The 26,250-nt window shown below is 32.5% G+C and overlaps 1 protein-coding gene across 9 annotated transcripts in view; it reads left to right on the forward strand.

Annotated features, from left to right (window-relative positions):
- LOC106077984 (tight junction protein ZO-1-like) overlaps positions 1–26,250 on the forward strand; it is an 80,923-nt gene that overhangs the window by 22,337 nt on the left and 32,336 nt on the right. For 5 of the 9 annotated variants that reach the window (XM_056017872.1, XM_056017877.1, XM_056017876.1 and 2 more), the window contains exons 2-21: positions 2,406–2,622; positions 4,534–4,615; positions 5,957–5,992; positions 9,882–9,929; positions 10,468–10,592; positions 11,224–11,326; positions 11,692–11,788; positions 12,261–12,364; positions 13,713–13,878; positions 14,840–15,052; positions 15,482–15,599; positions 16,761–16,790; positions 19,375–19,531; positions 20,353–20,455; positions 20,563–20,614; positions 21,001–21,174; positions 21,512–21,654; positions 22,146–22,160; positions 25,180–25,230; positions 26,028–26,123. In XM_056017872.1, the coding sequence (XP_055873847.1) occupies positions 2,406–2,622; positions 4,534–4,615; positions 5,957–5,992; positions 9,882–9,929; positions 10,468–10,592; positions 11,224–11,326; positions 11,692–11,788; positions 12,261–12,364; positions 13,713–13,878; positions 14,840–15,052; positions 15,482–15,599; positions 16,761–16,790; positions 19,375–19,531; positions 20,353–20,455; positions 20,563–20,614; positions 21,001–21,174; positions 21,512–21,654; positions 22,146–22,160; positions 25,180–25,230; positions 26,028–26,123 (2,130 nt within the window). Of the gene's footprint in view, positions 1–2,405; positions 2,623–4,533; positions 4,616–5,956; positions 5,993–7,589; positions 8,194–9,881; positions 9,930–10,467; positions 10,593–11,223; positions 11,327–11,691; positions 11,789–12,260; positions 12,365–13,712; positions 13,879–14,839; positions 15,053–15,481; positions 15,600–16,760; positions 16,791–19,374; positions 19,532–20,352; positions 20,456–20,562; positions 20,615–21,000; positions 21,175–21,511; positions 21,655–22,145; positions 22,161–25,179; positions 25,231–26,027; positions 26,124–26,250 lie in introns of those variants that run through there. The other 4 variants (XM_056017873.1, XM_056017875.1, XM_056017874.1 and 1 more) reach the window with 4 other exon arrangements.

Consider the following 26,250-nt stretch of genomic DNA (forward strand, 5'->3'; position numbering starts at 1 on the left):
TGCATCAATAATGCTGATAAAGGAAACAACCTGCTCTTTGTGTGTGAGTGTTTTGTGCTGGCATCAATAATTCTGATAAAAATGGTTGTCAAACCGAATTTTCCATTTGTTTGGACCAATGAAATTTTCTTATTTTCATCATCTATCGAAAAGTTCTCGTAAGGTTATTGTAGACCTCACTAGTAGCTGTGTCTTTGCTGCTAATCAAGTCTAGATCTATGTCCTCTTCTTTGCTGTGCTGTCTGTCACGTAGTTGCTACGGGAAGACATTTGCGACACGAGAATTCAAAATTGTGTGAGCGCGTTGTGCAATTTATCACCTTTTTTTCCCCCTTCCAAACACCCTGCACATGTCATAGTGCAAATTGTGGTATTTTATTAGCTGTCAGTCGAGTCCAGTCACCCAATTTCTTTGCCATTGTTAGAAACATAAACAGAATGGATGAGAAAGTAGCCAATTAATTGTCCTCCTCCTGTTAGCCTCCACCTCCTTATCACACTTTTGTTTTTCTCTCTCGCTCGTATCGTTTTTCTATTAAGTGAGGGCCACACCACAATGTGTCTAGCCAGGCCATTAAGACTGGGGGGAGGGGAGGTGCTCTCTTCTCTCCCTTTCATTACAAAAGATATTACTTTTTTTTTTTTTTGGTTTTTATCTTCGTACCTCTCCAGGGCGTTATCTTTTAGCAAGGGCACAAGTAAGTGACCACAGTAAGGTGCTTTGCGTTAGCTCTGCCTGCCTGGCCTCTCCTACCCCCCCCCATTCCCGACAGGTGACAGGTGGTGTGTGTATGTGTGATGCGAGACAATAGTTTCATAGAGCTAAAGATTTACTTGTACGGAAACACACCTATATGTTAATGTAATATAGCTCCCCTGCTTATTTCCATCTATACCTTTTAATTGATATATATATATTGACTTTATAGTGTAACTTTCATGCATTTCTGTGCTAGAATAATGGCTACTTGGGGGCCAACTAAACCATCCATAAACACCTGGTTTCAATGGCTATTTTAAAGTGTATTTGATCAACATATTATGGTTACGTGGAACTTGTAACAAGGTTTGATATACATAAAAAAAAATTTATCAACGTTGGTACTACTATTCCAACCTTTTTTTTTGGTTTGGGGTGGGTGTGTGTGTGTGTGATTTGAATGATTTGCTGAAGAGTCCTTATGTTGATTTGTGCTTCCAAGAAATGAATGGAACCCCACTATTGGTCTGTCCACTTCCTGTTGAAGTTTTTTAGTAAAGCAAGATTGGAACAAGTGGATCTATCCAGCCCATAGGTACACTAATGAAATTCTTGTTGATAGTATTGACTGTTGCTTGGGGATCTTACAGACATTATGGTGTTGTTTTTTTTAATACTTAAAACACTTTTGTAGGTAAAATTTAAGTTTGTTTCTTTGTCTCTCACAAATGTAACATTTCTTCACATTCTGAAGTTGAAAAAAAACAACAACCCACAACAACTTGCTGCTCATAAATAATCTGACTCTTTTGAGCTAAGTTGGGTATTATTCAGCACATACACATTTGGTCATGCTTTTTTTCCCCCAGTACTGTTTATTCCTCCAATGTGTAATGAATATTCACATTTTGATTAGAGTAACACAATTAGTCAAATGATTTAATTTAGAAAACTTTCCTGGATGGAAGAGTAAAAAATAAATGAGTGATAATATACATTAAACACTCAACAATAACTTACACATACAAAAACACAAACATAGAGTTGAAGCTAGGTGCTGAAACAAATGTGATACATACATATATTAAACATAAATGAATAGCAGCACCAGGGACCAAGTTTTTAAGAGAGAAAGTAGTGAATTAAATGCTATGAAAATAAGGGTCTGCGCCCACCAAGGCTCGAACCAGTGACCCTGGAAACGACAACACCGCCTAGCGATAACGTACTAAGCGAACTTAACCACTAGACCATTGGAATGTCCAAAAAAACACTTCTAGTCCAGAGCAATTTCGCTCGTATGCTGATTACCACCCCAGTGGTCAGGAAAACCCCTGACTTAAGTTTATTGCTTGCCATAGAACTGAAATCAGGTCATCTTTACTTTGCATTTAAATATATGTATTTAAAAAAGGCAAGGATTAATCGTAATCTTTTTTTTTTTTTTTTGTATGGTATTTTATAATAGATTTAAATATTTTTTAAAATCTATTAGTGACTGAAGCTCCTTGAAGGAAAAAGATTATTATTCTACAATACTATGTAGTCATACATTTACCCAAAATTTCTGCTGGGTGGCAGGAATAATGGTTGGTGGGATTTGAACCCCTGATTACAATTTTGACTAAATTTACATGTTGAAACTTATTTGGCCTTTTAAGTTTCTATGCCAGTGTCTAAAATAATTCTTTCATTTACACCTCAGGAACAGACGCAGGTGTTGAAGATAATCCTCCAACACAGGCCCTGCAGCTGGGTTTTGAGCTTGCCCTAAAAGAAAGAGATGCTGTTCTGCGAGAAAATGCTAGGGCACAGGAGGCCAGGGATGAAGCCCTGAGGCAGTTGGAGGCTGTCAAGAGGGAGAGAGATCAGGCTGTGTCTCACTTAGAGAACTACACATCCAAGTCTGGGAAAGTCACAGAGTAAGTACACAGATATTAATGATGTCATTGTGTTTTTTTTTACCCATAATAATCTATGGTTGGAACTAATTTTAGCAGTACAAAGGTTTTGTTACTAGCTTGGTTGAATTTTCTTTTTACAAAGTTTTTATTAACCCATTCTGTCTGTCTGGTACAAATTTTGTACTAGTTGAAAACTTTTTGAAATTATTCATAGTGGATGACAATACATGAATAAATTAAAACATTTTCTTTTCTTGAGAGTAAGTGACCCTTTTATAATATTTTTTTTCATAAATATTTGTGCATGATCTGAGTTTATTTTGTAAGACCTACTTGGAAGTGGACATTTCCATTTAATTTCATGTATTGTTGTTCTAAGACCTACTTGGAAGTGGACATTTCCATTTAATTTCATGTATTGTTGTTCTAAGACCTACTTGGAAGTGGACATTTCTATTTAATTTCATGTATTGTTGTTCTAAGACCTACTTGGAAGTGGACATTTCCATTTAATTTCATGTATTGTTGTTTTAAGACCTACTTGGAAGTGGACATTTCCATTTAATTTCATGTATTGTTGTTTTAAGACCTACTTGGAAGTGGACATTTCCATTTAATTTCATGTATTGTTGTTCTAAGACCTACTTGGAAGTGGACATTTCCATTTAATTTCATGTATTGTTGTTCTAAGACCTACTTAGAAGTGGACATTTCCATTTAATTTCATGTATTGTTGTTCTAAGACCTACTTGGAAGTGGAGATTTCCATTTAATTTCATGTATTGTTGTTCTAAGACCTACTTGGAAGTGGACATTTCCATTTAATTTCATGTATTGTTGTTTTAAGACCTACTTGGAAATGGACATTTTCATTAGGTAGCTGAACTTTATTTCGTGCATTGTTGTTCTAACTACATTCTTGCTAAGTTCAGTGATTTAATAGAATGAAGGAAAGAACTAAATAATGAATTAGGGAATGAATTGCAATCCCTACTTCATGATTGAAGACTAGCACTATCCCATTTTTTTGTGTAACTTCATTACATTTTGTCTTGTGGTTATCACAATCTCTAAGTTTATTTTCACCAAGGTTAGCAATCTGAACAAATATTTGGCTGCTAGATGGGTTGATTCCACATTTCTTGGGTGTTCTTTATCCCTTCTTAAGTGAGTGCTTTGTGAGCATCTTATATTTCCCATTAGAGTGTCTTATTGGAAGTCAAATAATTAGTAAGGGCAATTATATATATGTTTCATCAGTTTATTGAATTTTTTTTTCTTTTTTTTTTTTTTATATACAAAGCTTATACCAACTCACTCTGTATGTCTGTCTACTAAAAGTTTATTACATACTATTTATCCCATACCCAATCTCTGATCAAGCTGAAATTGTACACAATTATTTTTTTTACCAGACAACACAAGTATCAATAAAAAAAAATTTAACCAATTAACCAACTATTGGTAATTAATAATTTTATTTGGTATCTCAAACAAGGGAAAGAATTAGTACTTGACTGAAGTGGTGGTATAAGCTAAATTAGTCCCCTTTATAGATAGTTGTCTGAGTCTTAGTGAACACAACATGAAAACTAGGACAAGACTATAGAAACAATAAATAACTATACAATCTTCCATGTTCATAGGCTCTCCACTTGCAGAATGGTTATCCTGTTGGCTTGAGAAGTCTGAGAAAGCTTGAGCCATGAGTTTAAATTCAAGTCATTCCCCCATTTTAAATTTTAAAAATATTTTTATTATCCTTTTTTTTTTTTATTGTTAGTCTAGATCTATTACAAATTTAATTACATGACTGATCCAAACTAATTGCTATAACTATGTTGTTTTTTTTAAATAAGTTTTTTTTTTTTAATTTAGTTCAATATTAGATGACAATTGACAATTTGTTTTTCTTTTTTTTTTTTATAGTGGAATTTCAACATTGGATAGAGCAGGCAAAGTGGTAAAGGATAAACCTGTTGTCATGGAGACAGATCTAGCCTATGAGGAGGTAGGTAGATAGCTTGCATATTAACAAGGACTGCATTTTTGCTTTTATTCTGTGTGACCTTGGCTGTCTCTATGCTGCACACTCTTTCAAGCTTCCACTTCTGCTATTCTTTCATGTTTCCTCTTCAGTATGACAATGTGGATCTAATGCTTTAATATTGCCATGTTTTTAGCTAGTTAACTTCACAGCTCCTTTTTGTTTGGCCAGACAACTTCAGCTGTTTACCAGATAGCATTAGAGCTCACTTATTCAAACATTCTGTATGTGTATCTGATAACACTATAACCAACAATCAAGCACAATAACATAATATAAAACACAAGTATTAAGGACGGAAAAATTATCTCTATTTGTATAAATCTTACTTCAGTTATTAATGTGAGCCTCATTTTAACAACTTTGATGATTGTGTATATGATTACACATCCAAAGTTAATCTTATTTACTTTGCTTATATTTAGTAATAACTTTAGATATAAGAGCATCTTTTAGCTTTAAATAATCAGGCAAATTATAAACTGAATAGATAAAAAGAAAGATTTTATGGTTGGGTTACAAAAATAAATCAAATAAAAAAAAAAGAAAGTTTGGGCAGATCTCAGACTGTGTATAAGGGATGATTGCTACCTCCTTCAACATTGTGTAAACTTCCCATTTCAAGACAAGATTTACTTGAAATCTGTGTTTGTGTTATGTTATCTGTGTTCAAGATTGTCTCTCTAACTAATGTGATTTACTGATAATCTTTTTGTATCACACGGTGAGGCTGAAACTGTTTTGATGACATCCCCCCCCTCCCCATTGTCAACTCCCATGGGGGATTACTGAGATAACTGTTTGTCCTTGGAGCTAAAGGTTTTTACCTTGTCCTTGTCTTTTAGCTCTATGTCTTGGTCTTATAGTTTGTAAGTTTGTGTCTTAAAGTTACATTTCTATATTATGATGAGATGTTTTATAGCTGGACAAATGTTTTTACTAAAGGTTGTTGAAAAAAAATCTTCAATGTTTGGCTTTTTCTCTGTAAGATTGTATGTATTTGTTGGTCAAAATGGAACAGACTTTATGTCTGTCTATAAACTCTGTTTTTCTTTTATAACTAAATCCTTATGGGATTTTCATTACAAAACAAAACACTGTAAAGTCTCTGGCTCTAGGACTTAAGGATTATGATTTCCATGAGTTTTATCATACAACACAAAACCTTGTCACTGACTCTCTGGCTTTTATAATTACGATTTCCATTTGCTTTGTCATAGAGCACACCACACCACATTGTAAAGTCACTGACTCTCTATGTCGTTCACTGACACTTTAACCCGACATTTTATACAACAATTTCAGTTAAGGTTCACTAGCTCCTCTTTACTCAATAACCAGGTAAGGAAACCAACTCTTTTCCCTTCCACTTGCATGGCATCCACTTTCAGCCCACTAACCTATACGTTTTTTAAATTTTTATATAACTAATATTTTTTTTATAGTTTTTTAAAAATAAAATACCCTTTTCTTAGATTTGGGTGGTTTGAGAATGACCTTAACATTTGACTTTGCATGAAACAAATTTTTTTTTATATTTTTTTTTACTAATTCTGTTTGGAAGATGTGTTAAGACCCAGTCATGTGTGATAGTTGTGCATGTCAATGCTTTCTGGGGTGAATATACTATATGGATGAAATGGCTTTGTGGTTCCCTTCTCTTTTTCTAATATTTTGATGTTTTTTTGCTTGTCTACCATTCTCCACTTATATTGAAGTTTTTTTTTTTTTTATGTGTATGTTAAAGAGATTGATAGATATACATGCTAGTTAAAGTTAATGTTCGATTCGCCTAAATCAAAGCCTGCAAATGAAATACATTATGTAATTATTAAATTATTTTTAAAATAAAATGGGCTAGGACTGTTTTTAGGGCTTGTTGAGTCTATGATAAGGCATAAATGCAAACAGATTGTTACAATATATTTGTTTTTGTTTTCATTCAGTTGGGAAAAAAAAAAGAATGTTTGCAAAATATGCTTTGTGAGATTTGATTTGAAGTTCAAAATATCTTTTATTTTAGATTTGTATTATTTTTGGTTGAGAAAGGCCACTTGCTTTATCAGCTAAATTTATAAAGTTATTTTTACATCATTATTTCAATATTGACTTTGTTATAACATTTTTAAAAATTTCATTTGAGCCAAAGTAACTTGCAGGGTCACTTTTGATTACCTACCTGGCTGGAAGAGTAGCCAGGATATTCTGCATCTTGGTTAAAATAGATTACATTTGTCTTCATTTTTAATGCAAATATAGCTACTTTGCCACATATTTCAATGTTCAAGCTAGTTTGGAAGTTTGGTTGGAATCTTCTTCTCTTATATAATACAGACATTACTTCAATAAAGAAGATGATTACGCTCTACGTGTCATGCATTTAGTCATGCATATTAACCGATGACATAATTTCTGCTAAGTCACTGGTTTTCCTGGCTAACTCAGGCAACCCATTTCATGCTCTAATAGCACTAAGGAAGAAGGAGCATTTGTACAAATTCGTCCTAGCATATGGAACAAGGAATGTGCCTTTATCTTTGTGTCTTTCTGAGTATTTTATTAGATTTTGTTTTTGTATTTTAAGATTATGGTTCGGTGTTTTATGTATAATTGCTACTCTACTTTTGAGTCTTCTATCGGACTATCCTGAAGGCTTTCTAAATTTATTGATTTTACTAAAGGTGTTACTGTAGTCAAATGTGAATATTCTTTTGTTATGAATCTCAGTGCTCTATTTTGTGTCTGTTCCAGTTTTTTAATGTTACGAGTGCAGTTGGTCTGTGATATTTGGGCTGTAATGTTCCTTATGCAAATTGAAAAATATAAAAAAATAAAAGTTTCAGTCTCACTGGTCATCAAGGAAAAGATTAAGCCTTATAGGTCAGTTGCATCTCAGTGACTGCTCAGTGTTGACTAAGTTGATCGTGTGACAGAAACATGAGCTACCCAGATAAGGCAGATATGTCAGGGGGCGTGGTCTTGTGGCACTGTCTACACTGTAGCTAGCAATAACATCATTAGTATATTGTTCATGCATCTGTTGTGTAATTCTGTTCAGTGCGAGGAGAGACAGACAATTACTTTTGCTTTCATCTCATTTGGTATATTGGCATTGGTGTGGCATTAATGATTCAGATAGTTGTTTCTTTTGGATGTATCTCTGTATACCAGTGTGCTGTAGTTTTACAGTCTTTCCATCTTATATACTGAATCAAATTGGCCATCCTGCCACAGATATATTGTGTTTAAAATGTTAGGTCTGCATTTTAAACACTAGTTGGATACCTAATGCAGTATTAGACCAAAAGGCATATTAGTGGTGTTATTGCACTGACCAGCAGCTTTAGGATCAAATAAGTAGTACGATTGACTCAATTAGTATGACAGTTGCAAAGAAAAGACGCAGCTCTTTTAGAAAACTGTCCAGTACTTCCTGGCAGTCTTCAACTGTATCACTTCCCGCAAAACTGTTTTCAGATGACAAAGATAGTTTAATTCGACTTAATTCTTTGGCTAAAATTGTATCAAAGTCACCAAAAAAGGTATGTTGTGATTGGTACACTCTTTAGCAGAGATTGAGTTACTGTTACATAGCTATATGAGTTTGGCAATTTTTGTAAGTAATTTTTATAAGTAATATTGAGAATACAATTTTTCATTCAAGTATTCATCAAAAAATGTATTTAATAAGCAAAAACAAAATCTGAAATTCAAAGTATAATTCCTTTTTATTCTAATTATTTTAATCAATTTAAAGACTTTTTAACAAAATATTTGCTATGATTTAAGGAGTGGATTTTAGCTATGATGTCCACTTAGGTGACTTATTATTAAATGTGATCTTTTTGAAATCTGACCATCCAATAGTAGAAATATACTTAAAGAACATGTTAAAGAATATGTCAAATATTATATCATAAGTAAAAATATCAAAGAATAAGATTTTCAAAAAGTGCAAATAGCTTTGGAGTTTGTAGGACAGGAAGTACCACCAATAAATTTGATTTATGGCTTTGGAGAGAATGTGAATATGCTGACTAGTAACTCGTAAAATGTATAAACACATAAAGAGCCCAACCACATGTAACAGTGTGGACGGAAAGTTTGTGGTCTAGTACTTCAGAAGTAAGATTTACAGTTTTGTATGGGATGTCTCTAGTACAGACACTGAAATAATTGAAATAACAGACTTAGAAAATTTAAGAAACAAAAATCTCTTTGAAACCCTCCAGTCATATGTAGGCATATGGCCTGCCCTATAGCAAAGCTTCTTTACTTTAGCCATCAAGTGTCCAATATTAAAATGTGAGTAGATGGGGGGGGGGGGGGAGCTAAAGTTTCGGATTGAGAATGTTAGGCTCTTCATGACTCATTTCAGTCGTCAAGCATTTAATCACTCAAAGGTCTATGGAATGTTAACCTTATTTTTGACCAAATGGATTGTGGGAACAACATTGTGTTGTTGAACATTTACTTGTCATAACATTTTGACATTTAACAATAATATATCAGAAAACAAGTCCAATAGTTATATATATAATATATTAATATATATAAATATAAATATATAACAATACTATGTAATTTATGTATTTTATTTTATATATATATAAAAGCATTTTCCAACTGATAGAAATGTCACTAAAAAAACAGAGGCTTTTGTGTGAAACCATTAGACCTTCACAAATTGGACATACTACTAGTATATTATTTGAACTGTTCATTGAAATAGTTAATTTATTTCTATACTCATATATATATAAATTGAACCAGTCCTAATGATTATCAATATCTTCCCCTCTCCTTTGTTTCAGATTTCAAATATTTTATCAAACAAAATAGAAAAATACCTGAATCTTTGCTTTTTTCACCCAATGGACTTTCACAGTTCCAACCTTTGCACTCTTTCATAAAAATGGATATGCTCTGCATAATCCTTATGGGAACTGCAGGAGAACATATTATATTTAGTTTTTTTTTAATTTTATAATTCTTTTGCATTCTTGTGCAGAATGTGCATACCCTTATGTAAAACAGAATGTGCATACCCTTACGTAAAATATTTATTTTTGCATTATATGCATTCATTAAATGCTTTTAGAAGCAAGATGCACTGGCCTGTAGAGTTATATAATGAATAAATGTTTCAATATTATTTGTATTAATAGTTTTTTCATCTTGTGCATTTGATTTTCTACTCTTGTAAATGTCTTTGTCTCCTCCATTTCAGAATGGTCCCAATGTTGTGTGGGAGACTCACCAAGTAACACTACACAAGGTGGGTGTTGGTTATTACAGTAACATGTCATATATCTGGCTGTGAAAACATTTTTTTTTTTATTGCTTGGCACTTAGATTTGAGATTGCCTTGAATGTGCATTCTTTACCTTGGCCAGATTTGAGATTGCCTTGAATGCATATTCTTTACCTTGGCCAGCATTTACATTGATAGTTCCAATTGTGAGATTGGAACAATATCCTAGCACTTTGTTGGTACTGGAAATATTTAAACAAAAATGAGTTTGTACTAATGTAATAGAGTTTTTTTTTATAATCTTCAAAAGTTTATATTTCACCTTAGGCAAATCCAAGAGTGTGGATAATGATTTTATTTTGATTACAAGGATTTTCAATAACTGTTGTTAAGTTGCAGAGTTAAGTGCTGAATACTTAAAACTTACGATCTTCATTACAGCATTCATAAAAAAGACACATATAAGGATATTCAGTTATATGTAAAAAGCTGTATCTAATTTTTATTAAACTGTTCTTGTAAAGTTACAGTTTTTTAATAATGACATTTTTTTTTGTCCTAGGCTCCCACTTTTGGATTTGGAATTGCAGTTAGTGGTGGGAGAGACAGTCCTCATTTCGCCAATGGAGATCCATCTGTTGCCATTTCTGATGTTTTGAAGGCAGGGCCAGCAGAGGGCAAGTTATTGTAAGTTATACTGTTGTGAAAAAAAAAAAAAAAAAAATAAAAGTTGTTTTCTGTAGCTATGCCTCCGGTTAGTCAATGATATATTAAAATATTAGAACACTGTCATTATCAAGTTTGTTATCCAGTGCCAGCAGTTTGCTTGGTGAGCATGTTAAGTGTTATATTTTTTTACTATACTATTATTTTAATTGTGAATTGTTTTTATGCCTTCCATTTTGTCATCTGCAAACTGATGTAAAGGTGATTTAGGGATAAATACCTGAAGTTTGATTTTTATTGGCTTCCAATCTAGTTATGGCCATGCTTAGCAGCTATAAGAAATTGATTGAAACTTAAAGATTTTTTCTTTTTTTTGTGGCAGGGGTGGGGGTTCAGAATCTTGGGGACAACTGGGATTTCAACTTTCTGGATTTTCGGGGTGTCCCTGATTCCACCCAGCTCTAATGGCTGCCCAGCTTTGGTTGGCAGTTAGTTGTTGAGCTGGCCACATGACATCGTGCTCATTAAATGTTGGCCAGGGATACATATGACCTTAACATCATCTGCCCTATAAAGCGCAAAGTCTGAAAGGGGGATCTCTTTTTTTTTTTTTAAGATTTGTAAATAATGAACACATTTTCTCTGATTCCAGAATCAATGACCGAATAGTATCAGTGAATGGCATCTCTTTAGAGAATGTTGACCACTCAACTGCTATCAATGTATTACGTGACTGTGGGAGCACTGTCAATCTGGTCAGTCTACTTGCTTTGTTTTGAAAGAGCTTACTTGTTGAAAAGTTTTATGCTAGATAATTGACTTGTTCCGTTTTGAAATGCTTTTAAATGACATGTGTAACTTCATCATTTTCATATATAGTTAGCAGTTAATTTGTTAAAAATTTTTTTTTTTTAATTTTTGGTATGTGTCAATTATTAAAATTTTACTCTGCCATTGCCATCAAGTGCTGTCCTAATTTCAAAACATAACTTTTTTGCTAGCCATCTTTAAATTCAATATTTGCAGCTGTTATTACAAAGTCAAAAGTATTTTTTGTTTTGTAAAGCTATATATTAAAATGACTACTAAATGCTAATACCTTGAATGTTCAATGCTGCAGGTTGTCAGGAGGAGAACACTCTTACCAGTTTCACACCCAGACAGATCGTCTGCTCCGCCATTCAAGATAACTCTGAGCAAAAGGAACAAAAAAGATGGTATCATCATGATTCATTTTAATTGAAGAGTAACATTCTTTTTAATGCGTGTCTGTAGAAAACGCACATATTTTTTGTTGTTTAACTTAAATGTACACATTGGCCACTGAAAAAATTATCTAAAATATACCCAACTTTCTTTTGATAGGCAACCACATTGGCTAGAGATAGTATCATCTGCCTTACTTGGAATAAGGATATTACAATGTTTATCCAATATTATCTCCTCATATTTTTTTGAGCGGTTGGGCAATTAGTAAAATATCTTAACTTAAGTTCTATTTTTTTAATTTAAAAGGTGCCCTAAGGAGCTAGAGGTTCATCATTTTGTTAATGAGTTTAATACTTAATAATATTATAAGATCTTTAGAAACTAAAATGTGGACTTAATTGTACATTTAAAGTAATAAATTGTTTAGACAGTTAATCAGTTAATCACATTTCATAAACATTAGTTTATTTCATTTTTCAGATTTCGGAATCATTCTTGGTTATAAATTATATATCAAGCATGTCTTGCCGAATTCCTTGGCGGCAGGAGAGCAAACTTTGCGAGAAGGAGATATTGTACTTAAGGTTATTGTCTCAAATAATCTCTATTTTCTTTAAGCTGATGGTCATTAGATCTATAGATAGATATTTACATTGAAAGTTGTATGGAGTTGTGTTTAAATATTTGAAGCATTTACATTACTTGTCTTGCTGTTGTGACAGATATATTATTAATGACACAGGTTAAATTTGTGGGTTAACTGAAATGTCTTTATGTGTCTCTGTCATAGACAGATACATCGCACATACTTTCTTTTGAGACATCAGTACCATTGCGTCTGCTCCTATATTGTATTGATATGCATTATCAAAGTGGAGATAAAATTGTATTGATATGCATTATCAAAGTGGAGATAAAATTGTATTGATATGCATTATCAAAGTGGAGATAAAATTGTATTGATATGCATTATCAAAGTGGAGATAAAATTGTATTGATATGCATTATCAAAGTGGAGATAAAATTGTATTGATATGCATTATCAAAGTGGAGATAAAATTGTATTGATATGCATTATCAAAGTGGAGATAAAATTGTATTGATATGCATTATCAAAGTGGAGATAAAATTGTATTGATATGCATTATCAAAGTGGAGATAAAATTGTATTGATATGCATTATCAAAGTGGAGATAAAATTGTATTGATATGCATTATCAAAGTGGAGATAAAATTGTATTGATATGCATTATCAAAGTGGAGATAAAATTGTATTGATATGCATTATCAAAGTGGAGATAAAATTGTATTGATATGCATTATCAAAGTGGAGATAAAATTGTATTAATATGCATTATCAAAGTGGAGATAAAATTGTATTGATATGCATTATCAAAGTGGAGATAAAATTGTATTGATATGCATTATCAAAGTGGAGATAAAATGTAACAACTGTAGTATTGTACGTCTAGGTCAAGTGACACTCACTGCATGCAGAAACACTGTTCCAAAAAAGAATATTGTAAAATTTAATTGCACAAATTTAATTTGTATAATTAATTAACCCTAAACACTCTCCCTTTACATACACTTCCACACCTAAGTTAAGATCTATTAAATCAGAGACTTCCAAAGAATGTCATCGTCTATATTCAAGGCACCTGAGCTGTTCTTTGCTTTGTTGGAAAATTCTGTTATGTTCTTTGATGATATTGTCATAGAACAACATGCCAAACATCTTATTAGTGACATTATGATGTAACTTTTTGAATTTGAAGGGGAGCAAATTAGTCAATAAATAAGCTTGACCATTGTTATTGATTTAACCCAACTTGGATACAATTACCTAGTAATACCATATTAGAACTTTCTGTCTTGTATTCATATAATTTAGCATTGCCTTTTAACTCTCTATTATTGTGACTTTGTCAGATCAACAACACGCCAGTAGAAAACCTTTCTCTGGCAGAGGCCAGGAAACTGATTGATAAGAGCAAGGACAAGCTGCAGTTGATTGTCAACAAGGAGAGGAGGTCAGAGGAAAGGTCATACCCTCAGGCGAACCTTCCTAGTCTTGGTGCTATGGGCACTGATGCTGGTTGGTACCTTAAATGTAGCGTGTAGTCATTTGGTAGAAATGTAGGAGAGGAGGTCAGAGGAAAGGTCATACCCTCAGGCGAGCCTTCCTAGTCTTGGTGCTATGGGCACTGATGCTGGTTGGTACCTTAAATGTAGCATGTAGTCATTTGGTAGAAATGTAGTGGTTTCAGAAAATATTATTAGTCTGTTTCAACTTTTTTCATCATCAGAAACCAAAATTAAGTTTTCTTAGTCTAATAGATTTGGAATGTTCAATATACATTTCTTGTTTCTAATTCTGAGAAAAAAAGGGGGATATTGGGTTTCAAAATGATGTACTCAGATCTTTGTCTACAAATGTGTACTTAAAATATATTTGCCGTGCTTCAAATGCTAGTTAGAAAGGTGGAATAATGGTCATTAGTTGCCTTTCAGGCTGTTAACAAGCGTTTGATACTTGGTAATAGAGTTTGAACGTACTATCATCTCCAGGCTGTTTTTCTAGAAGGAATGGCTGAAACATATTTTAAACAAAGCCATCTTCGTGCATAGGCTAATCTTCTCTCAGGTCTGGTTATTGCATTGGCTAATCTCTCTGGTCTGGTTATTGCATTGGCTAGTTTTCTCTCTGGTCTGGTTATTGCATTGGCTAATCTTCTCTCAGGTCTGGTTATAACATTGGCTAATCTTCTCTCTGGTCTGGTTATTGCATTGGCTAATCTTCTCTGTGGTCTGGTTATTAGGAGCTTAGCATTTTCTTCTACTTTGTTCTCATTTTACATGTTGGAGGGTTCAGATCAGTAATACTATAATCGAGATGAACCGCGCAGTGATTTCCAGTTCAGGCAGATCTCCGTATAGTTTTTCTTCTATAGGAGGGAAGGCTTAGCCTTTTGATATAAGAGAAAACATCACACACACATTTAGTACTTATCTGTTTTTAGATATTATGTGGGCCTAAATTTGTTCTCTTTCCTTAGATTACTTCCCCAGTCGAATAAGGGACAAGGATGATGTCAATGTTTACAGGCCGAGTGTCAGGTCAGAAGAGGACATCTATGTCAAGGATCCCACATCCATGCGGCAGCCAGTGCCCCCTGGAGCATATCCAAACTCTGAAAACACACGCTATGATGGTCACTATGTCTTAGATAATGATCCTCCCATTCGAGCATCTCGGCCAGTAGAAAATAGTGAGTCTGTTCATTCAATTTCACAATAAAATAAGGAAATGAAGTTTCATAAATGTTTTATAGAATTGGAACATTATATATGGGTCAACGTAAACTATTTTTGAGTTTCAAATTAAGTGTTTTCTCTTGGTAATGTAGGATAACAAGGTCTGGGATTCTTCATATTTCTGTTTTGTTATATTTGAAAAAAGCACATTGTTATTTTTAGCATGATTATATAAAGAAACTACACATTGGTAAAAAACAACAACTCTAGTTTTCCAATAATAAATTTTAAATCCCACTGAATCTACAATTCAACATCCCATAGTTCAGAAATTACTTGATCTATTCTATGGAGAATGTGTGAATAATTCAACTACAGTTTCAATCTGTTAATAGACTTGTGCCTTTAAAAAAAAACTATTTCAATATGTTAATTTGCGCCAGGTCACCGGGATGGTTACTACAGTGATAGAGACGACGGGTGGCGAGGACGGGAAGACTATCTTCCACATGCCAATGAACACATGGATGATGTGTTTGCTTCCCATCAGTCAATCCATGAGTAAGTACTGATCTTATGTAATTGTTACAAATTTCATGATTCAAATGCTAACATTATCTATGTTCTGTTTAATCACACTGTTCAGATGTTGTTGTTGTTTTTTTTTTCCAATATATATATCTATACAGTTTCTTTCATGAATTGACCAGTGTTTCTCAGGCTATGTTGAAGCCATACTCCCAAAAAAACAAACAAACAATTTTTAACCTTTATATCTCAATAGAGCTCTTGGAGTAATAAAGTATGAAGTTTTTCCATGTGACAGAAAATAATGCTTGTTATGTGCGCATCGTAGTGTAAATGTGGAATGGTGCTTATGGTGTTGAAAGGAGAGGGGAACCAAAATGGAGGAATATAAACAAAATAGTGTTTATAGTGTTAATTAAGATTAAATTATTTATAAACTATGATTTTGTCATTTTGGTGTTGGTATATTGCTAAAAGAATCCCATCACATAATAAGACGTAACAAGTGGTCCCTTTCTATGTTGAACTAAATACTTTGTTCTAGGCAATGCCAGTCCCTTATTGAACTGAGGACATTGTTTGAATTTATTCAGTGTTTTGAAGCATAAAGTTACTAGATTTGAGCGATGTGTGTTGTGTATCATTGGGTGGAAGGTGGCAACAAATTTGAGAAACACTGGTTCTATCGTCAGAGCTGCTTATAAATAAAAACTGGTTGATTTCACTGTTGAAAATTGTTTATTTAATGCTCTATGTTTTTTGTTTGTTTCCCTTTATCATTTTATGTTCAGATCATTCTATAAAAAACCTTTCTTAGATAGTTTTATAGTAGATAGGATGTAACTTGTTTTAACTTGTCTGATTAAAGTAATAATTGATAGCAATGGAAAATAGAATTTATCAAGACCTAATTATATCTTTAAAGGTCATTTTTCACCTCTACTTTTAGAGACTTTGTTTGTAGGCACAACCGCTTTATTTTTATTTTATGTGAGTTTTTTTTTTTTACTGACATAAATATGTATATTATATCTATCTTCATGTAACTGATTTATTTGTTCAACATAATGTTCTGAAGTTTTGATATCCTCACTGTAGCTTCTCCATTGTGCCAAACTTTGTCTGCTATCATTGTCTTGCTTTTTACATGTTTTGTTTTTTATTTCCACCATTTTCATTCCCAATGGTCTGCAGGCGTTATGTCGACATGCGCAGCGACATCTGGTAAACACACATTCTTCATTCTATGTTCATGCATCATAAATGTCTTGTGCATGTTTTTTTTTTCTTGTTCATTAAGAATGTTCATGTTGTGTTCGTAAGTTTGAATGTGAATAGATTGGCATAATAGTCATAGCTTGGCTCATGTACAGAACTTATTGAAGTGATTCTTAGTACAGATGAATAGTTTAATAATGTAAGGTTGAACATCTTATCTTTAAGTATTTAAATTCTTCTAGATTTGAGTGTAGTGATTCTGTTGTTTTAATCTCACTTCATAAAATTTAATGTTGCCTTTTTGCTGCATGATTGCATGGTTTTATGTTTGCTGTATGTCTTTCTGTGCCTGTTAGTAGTTAGGATTGAATGTGAAATCACCATGCTTCCACTTCATTGCACAGCTCACTTTAGAAAGTTGGACATTGATCTACAATCCCATTGTCTGATTTTCAATAAGTATCAAAAAATGTTTTGTTTTGTTTCACTATAATCTGCTGCATTTTATATGTTGTATTTATAGCAGAAGTCAAATTTCAAGGAAGAAAACTTGCATGCTTGTTTGTTTAGCTTGCCACCAGATATGAACTTTTGACAATATTTAAACTGTCAGATTAGTTGCCTATTTTCTAAGCTAAAAAAAAAATGGATGGGTATGAATCAACTTTTAACCAATTTCCTGTTTCTCTTGAAACTGTACAGCTCAGTATTATTAGAGTGTAATGTAGACTTTCTTTACAGGTTGTTGACTAGTGCAGATCTAAGATACCGATTTTGCTTTATGGTACCTGCACATTATATAGGTTATGTCATTTAAGACTGAGCTATCATTAACAAAGTAAACAACGTTGTTTTCACTGAGATCCTTCATTGTTAAGATATTAAATCAGTCTAAAGAATCCTTTCAATGTGGACATTTTAGTTATAGTGACAGACTTTAACCTTATTTTTGCAAGAAAATGTGTTCCAATTAATCATCTGACTTTTTGAGTTTTCGACCTGTTTAGTCAGTAGAGAAAGCTTTTATTTTCTTCTACATAAAGTTTAGTTATTGTAATTTTGTTGTTTGTAGTTTGTTTGTCTTTAGTGTATACTAAGTATATTTTATTTATCAAGGTTAGGCATTTAAACTAAGTAAGGCTGAGACCAAGGCATTGCTGAAGGAGGCTCATGAATGAAATCTTAAGCCATGGTGGAGAAAAGGAAACAACCTCTTCCTTTTTCTTGTTTTTCTCTTCTCCAGATTCCAGCATTTTGATCTTCTTGCTTGTGTGTAGCTAGTTATGTCAAGTGTCATACTTGGTAGACTTCATAAACTAACATACAGTTCAGTAGTAGCATAAGATTTTACAATAACCAAACATTTTGTTTTCTCTGAAACGCTTTTTTGTTTTCTCTTTCATATTAATATTGCTAATTGATTCAACATGTAATTAAATAATGACAGTTTTAAAGTGATCCATAAATATACTTTTTTGAGCATTAGATATTAAAATGTTACTAGTATTCTAAAAAACATGGTGTGCCAGATAGAAAATTGAAAAGAATGTAATGGTGAACATATGGCTGGTGGTAAATCTTGAACTCATTCATTTCTCTTGAATTGTGAAGAAAGTTTGCTGTTATTCATGAAATCTCACACAAATGTATATAAATATATACAAATATACAATACAGCAAATATTTATAATATAATAATAATAAAGCCTTTGCAATTTATCTTACCTGAAACATTTATTGCTATATTGTATCAAATGAAATATTTACTATTGTATTGCATCAAATGAAATATTTACTACTATATTGTTTCAGATGAAATATTTACCACTATATTGTATCAGTATTTAATTAACTTTATACATTATCCAGCATATGCATATATGTATTTAAACACAAACCTATTTACACATGTATACAAACTTAAACACAAACCTATCACACCTGTGTGCATACTTAAGCACAAACCAATCACACATATGTAAATACTTAAACACAAACCTATCACACATATGTACATACTTAAACACCAACTTATCACACAGATATGTACATACTGAAACACAAACTTATCACACATGTGTACATACTTAAACAAAAATCATACTTGCTTATTTGGAGGTAAAGCTAAAAAAAAAGGGGGGGGGGGGGGGGATATTGTGCAGTAAGAAATGGGGGGGGGGGGGGGGGAGGGGAGGATATTGTGCAGTAAGAAAAAAAAAAGGGGGGGGGGTATTGTGCAGTAAGAAACCAAATATTTCATTGTCTTAGATCTACATTTTTCTCCTGGATAAGGAACATCTCTTTAAGGTTAGGTTGAATTCAAATCTCATAACTATAACTTTAAAAGAGAAAAAAATTAGTTGGCTGGGCATAATTAGGATTAGAAGGTGTATTAGTGTACTTGATGGAAGAAGTTTTGTTTTTGTTAAAGATAAATTCTACTTTATCTTGTCAGACTTGACCTTTGTTTAGTACTGACTGACAGGCAGAATAATCAGGAAATAGAGGCTGGTATAATGTAGAGAATTTGAATAGTCAACATATCTATGTCATGCCTCTTTCATAGATTTTCTTTCCAATGTTTCCACAGCTCAGAACCTAGGCAAGTGACATTTTTAAAGGACAAGCAGACAGGACTTGGCCTGCGTCTGGCAGGGGGTAATGCCACTGGGATATTTATAGCCAGTGTGCAGCCTGGGAGTGCTGGAGAAAGGGAAGGCCTTGTAGAGGGAGACCAGATCATCTTGGTTAGTTGACTAGATAGTTTTGATTCTTGTAGAGGAAGACTTAATCATTATGGTTAGATAACTAGATATTATTTTTTTTTAAAAATTCTCTAGTTATTTTTTAATCCAAGCATTAAATTATATGCTAAAAAAATCAAAAATTTTATTAAAAAAAAAACATTTTGTAATAATAAGGCCTGTCTTCAATTCTAAAGATTAAGGAGTGCAGAATTTCACTTAGCTCTGCCATCTTCGCTGTGATTTACATATTTAGCCACTTCTAATGTAGACATAGCTGTTATCTGCTGTTGGCTCTACACTGTGGGCTGTGCATTATTTTAAAAGACATACAAATGTAGAATATTGAACAGAGTGTGTGGGTAAATAAGTATTCCTAAATAATGCTTTCCTAAAATAAAAGAATGAAAACAATGTTATGTGGGTGTTTTTATTTTATCCAGAGGAGTTTTTATCATGGGGCAGAGGTATTATATTATTTTCATGTTATGATAGTCTGAGGGAATTTCTTGAACTCTATTAGGCTTTTGAAATCTTAAACAGAATGTAAAAAGAAGGGCATCATATTGGGTCAGTGTGGTTGTTTTCTGAGAGAAAATTGAAATTTCATTCCAAACAATATTTTCTTTAAAGATGAACTTCTTAAGAACTTTTTCTGCTCTGAACTGAAATTTGACTGTTTTTTTTTTTTTCATATCATTTTGTGTGCACTATCGACACATTTTATTTGGATTTATGTCTCTTGTTTATCGGATATAGTCATTGTGTGATTGAAACATTTTGAATAGAACATAGATCTACATGTTCCTTTTTGTATTTTTCAGGCTAACGACCAAGAGATTACAGGTTTTACCAGGGAGGAGGCAGTGTCCTACTTGACTAGTCTGGAAGGGGAAGTCACTATGGTTGTGCAGTACAGAAAAGAAGGTAAATGGAATATTATAACTTTAATTGTTCTGATTATAACATGTTTGTTTTTTTTTCTTTCTTCTTTGAGACCATAATAAAATAATATGTTCTTCTAATCCACACAGAATATGACCTTATCATGGCAAGTCATGAAGCTGGTGATTCATTTTTTATCAGGTAAATGTGATTGGATTTACTAGATATTTGTTTTGTTTAGCAGTTACAGTTTGCTGCAACACCCCCCCCCCCCCCCCCCTAAAAAAAAAAAAAAAAAAAGGTTTTATTTAGTAGTTAAGCACCATCAATGACATCAATGATCCTGTTAAAATCTGTTTTCCAGGATTTTGTAAAACTATTCTCTAAGATTGTGACTAATTAAGAAGCAAGTTAAAAGAATACTATATGTCTTTATTATCTTGACCTTCCTAAAACTTATCTTACAATAGTGCTTAACATCATAATATAACCATAGCAAACAAAACAAAATATACATTACACCAGAAAATTAGCTTTTAAGTTAATACTTTGCCCTTTATTGTAACTCTGTCACTCTCTAAATGCAGGGCCCACTTCAATTACACAGCCACTAATCCTAGCACAGAGCATTCCTTCAAAGTCGGGGACTTATTCAATGTCAAGGACACTCTCTTTGGTGGTATTGGTGGCTCCTGGTTGGCAATCAAGTTATCAGAGGATCCGGCAGAAAATAAAAAAGGAACCATCCCAAACAGTAAAACGTAAGTATACTTTTTAAAAGTATCTTTTCTTTTTACTTGAGCAAGTGTCGTAAAATATTACCATTTTATTTAAAAAATGTGTATTACCATGAAGCTGTGAAATATCTAAAAAAAAATGAATTTAAAAGAAAATGTTTTAATTAAACTCATTAAAAAATAGGCAAAAAGACTTCTTTTTTTAAGAAGAATTTTCTTCCTTTCTAAAATCATTGGAGCTTTTTAATAACTATCTGATTTAGAAACATGTCTTGCTACATCTAATACATAGTGTTGTTGTTTTTTTTTAATTATTTTTTGTAAATTTAAGTTGTTTTTACTTTTGTAACATTGGACACAGGGCTGAAATTCTCAAGTCTCAGCAAGGAGAAGATAACAACAAAGAGAATTTCCCAAACAGGGGACGAGGAAGCTTGTTCAAAAGGAAGACCTCCAGGCGAAGCAAGTCCTTAGGGAAAGATCACTGGGATGAAGTTATATTTGGTAGGTACCAATTAGGTTCATGTCTTTGAATAGGCTAACATTTAGCTGGAAAAAATATGGGATCTTTGTATTGTTACAGAAATTTAAGTTCAATATAATTAGTCCATGTATTCATTTATTACTTATACCATAAAATTCGTTTTAAAAAATTGATAATTTTATGATATTTGTAGCAGGTTTTTAACAAATCTTTAATGCAATTGTTTAGACAAAATATTCTATAACATTAACTACTTTAAATCTATCTAGTTAATATCTGTTTTGATATAATTTAAAAAACAACCACGGAAGAAAGAAACATACTTGGATTTAAGTCACTACACTTTAATATGAATTGCAAGATTTCATGAATTGTCTATCAGAGCTAGTCATTCTACAAGTTGTATACTTCAGTTTCTTGCTTCCTTACTCTGTGCATCATTATCACACTCAAATATTCAGACAATGTGAAACCAAAAAACTAACTTTGAATTCTGTTGTTTTCCCTCAAGATGAGGAGGAGGAAGGTAAGATACAGCTTTCTGGAACACATTTGTTTTGGCTTCTTTTTATTCTGGCACACCATTAGACTAATAGAGTTTGATTAGAGTTTTATTCTTTTACTTTCTACTTGCCCTGCTTAGGAGAACCAATTTTTGAAATTGTGTTATTTTATATACAGATAAGCAATGCTCTATGACTAAATGGTGATCTCTATTTTTGTGCTATTTTTTTTGTCCTGTGGAATGGTAAATGTTTTCTTGATTTTTCAAGGATAAATGGCAGTCAATATTTGTTTGCGGTAGTTGTTCATAATTTATGGGCAGGATAGCTTAAGGTTGTCCACTCTTAAGTTACACTGATGTATGCAAGAGCAAAATGAAGCTCTTCAAGATTGACACCAAGAGTGGGGAGAAAGAGAACAGACCCACAAGAAGGACAAGCATAAAGGAGGTTGGTCGTGGCTTGCAGATAGTAAACATACCAGAAGTAGCAAAAAAGGATAAAAACGCATCATCATCTGGTGATTACACATGCCTAACCTTTGACTGTTGATGATGGATTAGCCTTTTTAGGAACTCGAGAAGTTGCAAAAGGGAAATCATCATGCTTGAGATGTAAAATGTCACAGAAGTCAAAGTCTTGATCATGCCAACAACAAATTTTTCTCTCTCTCTGACTGGCAGCAGTCTTTCTAGACCTTTTTTTTTTTTTTTATCTTAAAGTAGTTTTTATTTCCCCCACCCCTTTTCCTTCTTCCCTTTTCACTTCAAACATCTTTGTTCCTAGCATTGCCTTTACTCTTCAAACATCTTTGTTCCTAGCATTGCCTTTACTCTTCAAACATCTTTGTTCCTAGCATTGCCTTTACTCTTCAAACATCTTTGTTCCTAGCATTGCCTTTACTCTTCAAACATCTTTGTTCCTAGCATTGCCTTTTCACTTCAAACATCTTTGTTCCTAGCATTGCATTTACTCTTCAAACATCTTTGTTCCTAGCATTGCCTTTTCACTTCAAACATCTTTGTTCCTAGCATTGCCTTTACTCTTCAAACATCTTTGTTCCTAGCATTGCCTTTTCACTTCAAACATCTTTGTTCCTAGCATTGCCTTTACTCTTCAAACATCTTTGTTCCTAGCATTGCCTTTACTCTTCAAACATCTTTGAGGAACATTGCCTTTACTCTTCAAACATCTTTGTTCCTAATATTGCCTTTTCACTTCAAACATCTTTGTTCCTAGCATTGCATTTACTCTTCAAACATCTTTGTTCCTAGCATTGCCTTTACTCTTCAAACATCTTTGTTCCTAGCATTGCCTTTACTCTTCAAACATCTTTGTTCCTAGCATTGCCTTTACTCTTCAAACATCTTTGTTCCTAGCGTTCACCACAATGAAAACCCCATGCTTCAGATTCTTTTAGCTCTTCCTGTTTAGCCTTTGTAAGAGTTTACTTTGTGTCTAGGAGACCCAGCATGCTCTCTTAGCCATCATAAAAGTTGACTCAGATCTTTAAGAATCAAGCATGTTTCCTACACTTTTTTTACTATTTAGTCATAATAAGAGACACTCTACCCTATGATGCGAAGAGGATAGCTGCCAACCAAAAAAGAAATTAGCCAAAATGCTTTGAATATAAGCCGGAAATATTGCAATAGACCCAATTTAGTCCTTTCCTGAGAGTGATCAGCTTTTCTAAATGGAGATGGAACTTCATAGCCATCTTTGAGTTTGTCAGAAATCAGATTGTGTTCACCCATGAAGGAGGAGCTTATTATAAGAGATGCTCTATAATTAGACAACTGAGCATATTGTTTACACTGCCAGCCAATATAAGAGATTACTTAGTGCTAAGAGAATTAAGCATGTTATTTATACTATCTCCATATTGGTGATGGCTAGTGGCTTTCACTGCTGAACTATGAAACTAGTAGAAGTTATACAATTAATTGAGAAGAAAACATTTATAATCACTCATTGATTTTACCTTGAAAAGATTACAAATCTTATGAAATCTTTACTCCTCTATTGTACTAGTTTCTTTACAGTTTTCAATAAAATCTTACAAATTTTTCTTAAATGATACAAAACAAAGGGACTTTCTTAGAATTATAAATTACCAAAACATTTTTTATGATAAAACGTTTTTGAAAGACTTTCACTAATATTAAACTAAATAGCCTCAAAAATGAAAAATAAACAATTATAGCTAATATGATACAGTGGTTTAAGTTTTTATTTACCAGTGTTACTGCAGAATTCTTGTTAAATTTTTAACTTGCCAGAAGTTCAAAATCTTGATATGGCTTTGCTTTTTTTTTTTTTGTATGGTTAAAATTTTTTTAAAACAATTTATCATTTTTTTGCTAATTTGAGTTTTTAATTAATATTATCATTTTCTAAATGCTTCAAGTTTTTTACTTTAAATTTTCTTTTACAAAAAAAAAGTTCAAAAAATTTCTGATTGTTATATGCATTTTTTTCCATTCCCTGTTCTTAAAAAAAGTACTCTCTATTAGAACATAGTTCAATATATAGTGTATAGTACTTCCAATGACTTAATTGTTTAATTCATCATTTTCTAATAATGTTTCTTCTAATTGAAATAATCGATTTGTTAATATTAATCTTTTTGTTAATAACTGAAAAAAAAAAATTGTGTTAACATAATAATAAAATAAAATTTCACCAATTTTTAGCAAACAAATATTTTAGGACCTAAAAAAAAGTTTTTTGAGAGTATGTTATTCTTATTGTTCCTCCAGCAATTTTAATTAGTTTTGAATTACTTTACATGCTTTGAACTGATGCTTTGAACTGACTACAGAGTATTTCTCATCCATTAGATCTACTTTTTAGTGTAGACTTTTAACATCTGCACACTTTGATGCTTTTATTTTGCACCTTCTGCTTTGTATAGTTTTTTTTTGTTTTTGAAAATTGAAAAATTCATGTGCAGTGATAGTGACTAGAAACTCACAAAATAACATAACTGTCCTTTGTAAGTATATAGATATAATTTTGTATTTATTTGTATCTCCACAGCTGGATTAGGTACCAAGTTCCCAGCCTATGAGAGAGTTGTACTAAGGGAACGTATGTACAGTCCTTAAATATCACACATTTGTTTTATCAGGCCTTGTTATTTACTTTCTAGGTTACATGATAAAATATCATGTCTTATTGTATGAAACTAGCTTCAATTAATAAACTTTTTAGGCTGATTCTTAACTAGACTTGGGAAAGTATTGTATTTTTCTGGCATTTATATTATTTAATAAAAAGAGTCCTTGTAATCGCAACAAATTTCCATATGGATCAATAAAGCAGTCTTGGTCTTAGATTTTTAACATTGTTTTCCCCATGACTGTTTATAATGTTAAAAAAAAAAGCATATGAATTGACTTTTTCTTTATTTCATTATCTCATCCAAGTTTAAACAAAAAATCAAAAAGTTTAAAACCATCTATAAATTTGGGTTAAAACAATAGATAAATTGTGACAGTAGCTAGCATTTTAAAGACTTATACAGGGGAAGCTACTTGTGAGCTATTTTATATGTAGATGGGATTGATTGCTAATGGAATCAAAGCTGAAATAAAACTATTTTCCATATCAAATAAACCACTGGCTCACAGAGACTTCTAGACACTAACTTTTAGGGCTTTGATAGTAACAATTGTGAAAGAATAATTGGATTTAGTATAAAAAAGATATGAAGCCAGCACAATATTAGCAAATATAAATAATTATATTAACATTACCATTGCCTGCTTATAAAATAGTGGAATTAAAGAAAACCGATATATCTTGAGAGAAAGCTGTTAGTGTATTGAAGCTGAAAAAAAAAAGGTTGATTTTGACACTTCTTTTTCTTTCCTTCTTTTTTGAAGCTGGCTTTGTTAGGCCTGTGGTTATATTTGGTGCAATAGCTGACATTGCTAGGGAGAAGCTCTTAAATGAGAACCCAGACAAGTTTGAGTCGCCACGTAAGTTCTTCATTTTGATAAATAAATTTTTTAAAAAATTTTAGCTTCATTAAGTTAAAAGTAAAGAATAACTCGTCTGACATTAATCTGTACATTTTGAGAGGGCCTTTTTTTGGGGGGTTATGTT

This window comes from Biomphalaria glabrata, chromosome 18, assembly GCF_947242115.1.
Source record: "Biomphalaria glabrata chromosome 18, xgBioGlab47.1, whole genome shotgun sequence".
Classification (NCBI taxonomy): domain Eukaryota; kingdom Metazoa; phylum Mollusca; class Gastropoda; family Planorbidae; genus Biomphalaria; species Biomphalaria glabrata.